At 51.2% G+C, this 2,804-nt stretch overlaps 1 protein-coding gene across 1 annotated transcript; it reads left to right on the top strand.

The window, feature by feature from the left end:
* The first annotated feature begins 1,045 nt into the window (after positions 1–1,045).
* LOC144178663 (uncharacterized) lies at positions 1,046–2,250 on the top strand. Its single transcript, XM_077706671.1, has one exon. The coding sequence runs from the start codon at positions 1,242–1,244 to the stop codon at positions 1,830–1,832; it is 591 nt and encodes a 196-aa protein (XP_077562797.1). The 5' UTR covers positions 1,046–1,241; the 3' UTR covers positions 1,833–2,250.
* The last annotated feature ends 554 nt before the right edge of the window (positions 2,251–2,804 follow it).

The raw sequence follows: 2,804 nt of genomic DNA, 5'->3' as shown, positions 1-2,804 counted from the left end.
TGTCTGCAAAGGGTACTGAAATGAACGATGTCTCCAGACATAATTGAAAACGGCCTAACGCGTGTATTATTAGGGAGAGCGTTACAAATTTATTCGCGACGATACGCGGGCGCACTCCAACATGCGAAGGAAAAAATTCAAAATTTCTGCGTTTTTTATGCTCCGAAGCTATGAGGCGCGCCGTAGTGGAAGGCTACGCAATAATATAAACAACCTTGGTATTTGTAACGCGCGCCGAAATCTCGACACGTGGGCGTTTTCGTTCTCCGCCGCCGTCACAAAAACGGCTGCAGCTGCTAGGATAGAACCCGCCTTCTTCGGCTCAGCAGCATGCCACCTTAGCCAGGAAATAATAAGAAACGAGAAATGAAGGCATTTATTGAGCTGCAATTGAAGGCAGTCCTAACGTAGCCTGTGCAACTAAACTTTACGCCTTTACACGATTCAGGGGCCAAATGGTACGTAATTGTTTTCAGCGTATTCGAATTAATATGAGCGTTGTCTTACGTCGTTTTCCATAACTATGAGCTCCCGATTGAAACCCCCTAGTTACACTCAGGTTCACTAAGGCTACGATGGAAAAGCGAAGCCCCAAAAGGCGGCGCCATGAAGAGCGATGGTAAAATCTCCCCGGAGCGGTTCTAGAAGTTAAAAAGGAGTGTGTTAGATTCCGTAATACTGTAAAAAATGTGTGATCTCGGGCATTGCATTCTTTCCTATGAGAACTGGTACGTACCCTCGAAAGAGATAGGCCAACAAGCCATAAATAGTAAAAAGAATATTATGAGTGACCGTTATTTAGATCAATCAAAAGAACAAAGGAGGATTCATGAATGAAAAGCTAGAAAAACGCGTGTCAGTAAAAAAGCAAGTGAACAAAATAAACGGCGAGTGGCCGCTACCTAAATACGTGCGGCGGACACTTCATCCGCATGGTAATGCAACAACAAAAAAACGAAAAATTTGATACTGTAGCCCCGAAAAAAAGGATGACACGATCGTGCGAGTGTTCGCTTCAAGATAAGTGCGTCGCATTGAAGCTGTCGCGCATTGAAAATCTCGCGCATCGTCTTCGTCGGCGACCGTGGTGCGGCAGTTGCGCTCTGTGGCGTGAGGTAAAGCGCGCCAAACGGGTCGTGATACCGCGAGGCAGGCGCTGCAGGAGCCGCTCGTGGGGCGTGCCTGGGCCATTCGGAATTCTGGAACCGCCCCCTTCGGTTGGCAGAGCGGGAGCGACTACGATGCTGGACGAGTCCGCCAAGGGAGCCGGAGACACTCTCGAGTCGAGCATGCTGGACAAGACGGAGCTGAACGACTCGTCGGCCAAGCAGCCGCCGCACGTGAGTCCCTCGTCGCTGAAGCGGCACCTTCGCAAGACTTACGGCCGCCGGCCCATGGAGCTGGTGAATCGCTACTTTCGCTCCATGTTCGATCTCGCCTCGTACGCCAACAACGCGGCTTTCCTGATGCGCTGCCGCGCCATGCGCATCGTGCCGCGGGCCTACCGCGTCGACTGCCGTGACATCAAGAACACCCGTCACGTGGTCCGCATCTTGGATGAATGCAGCTACCGTCTCATGCTGGCGGACTTGGACTACAATCGTCTGCGCAAGGTGCAGGTTTCCCGTCTACTGGAACGCCTGCACGAGAAGCTGGAGAAGATCATGTCGCCGGAGGACTTGAGCAGCGTCGTGGTCCTCGCCAAGGCCAAGTACGAGAACATCTTCGAGGCCACGAGGGACAAACAGCGTGGGATGTTCGCTGATCTGCTGAAGGAGTACGACATCGACCAGAAGAAAGGTGATGACGATGACGAAGACAACGAAGAGTGACGCCGCGGCGGACGCCGCCACTGTGCACCCGGATCGCACTCGCTAGACCGGACTTTTCTTCCCCCTCAACCTCCCTCCTATCATTTTTTTTTTTTTTTTCCCCGCAAACGACAACGACCGTGCAGCAAGAGACTCATTCACTCTGTCGACCGCGTTGATCGGCGTTTGTGTGAAGTTTCGCCTCGGCAAGCTGCAGGTCAACATTCCCGGTTGCAGACTTTTGACTCTGTTTTTCGCAAGCAAGCCCTCCAAGTTTTTGTTTTCCTTTGTTTCTTCCGCGTTACAGGTTAACGTTGAAGCGCGAAGGCAAGCCACCGGATGGCTCCTGTTGCAAGTTGAGGGGGCATCGCGTCTTCTTTTTGTTTTTCCTTCTTCCGCGCATGAACCGGGTGCCAAATAAAGAGAACGCGTGGTTAAATCCCATTGTCATTAATTCCCGGCCAGGGAGACAATACAACACACAATGGGCTTCCTCGATTCACCAGTCCTGGACCGTCCGCGGACAGTCCGAGGACTGTCTTCGGACCAAAAGTCCAATAGGAATACATGGAAAAATTGAGCGCCAGACCGCGTTTCGGGCAGTCCGCGGACGATCCGGGACTGATAATAGAGGAGGCCCAATGTAGTTAGGCAAACCGAATTCTAGAGCGCGATCGTGGGACATTTTCTACGAGATTGTTCTGTCCTAACTGAAATACGCGCGGAGGCATCCACAAAAGCGCGCAACGTTTCCATTTAGTCGTTATAGTTATGAATTCAAATTTAGAGTGAACCGTAGGAGTATACAGCGCATGCTAAATTCGAATTAGACTGTACCAGCTGGCCTTTACGCCAGCCTTTGTAGTAATGATTACAGATCGCGATCTATGTTTTATTTCGCAAACGCAACGTGCGCATGAGGCAGCGGCACCGATAGTGGAAGAGAAACCGAAACTGCGATTTCTGCGCGTATTTAGTACCTCGTGTGACCGC

The sequence above is a fragment of the Haemaphysalis longicornis genome, unplaced genomic scaffold (genome assembly GCF_048455015.1).
Source record: "Haemaphysalis longicornis isolate Haplotype H1 unplaced genomic scaffold, Haemaphysalis longicornis Haplotype H1 scaffold_4, whole genome shotgun sequence".
Taxonomy (NCBI): Eukaryota; Metazoa; Arthropoda; class Arachnida; order Ixodida; family Ixodidae; genus Haemaphysalis; species Haemaphysalis longicornis.
This window is presented reverse-complemented; position numbering and strand designations above follow the sequence as displayed.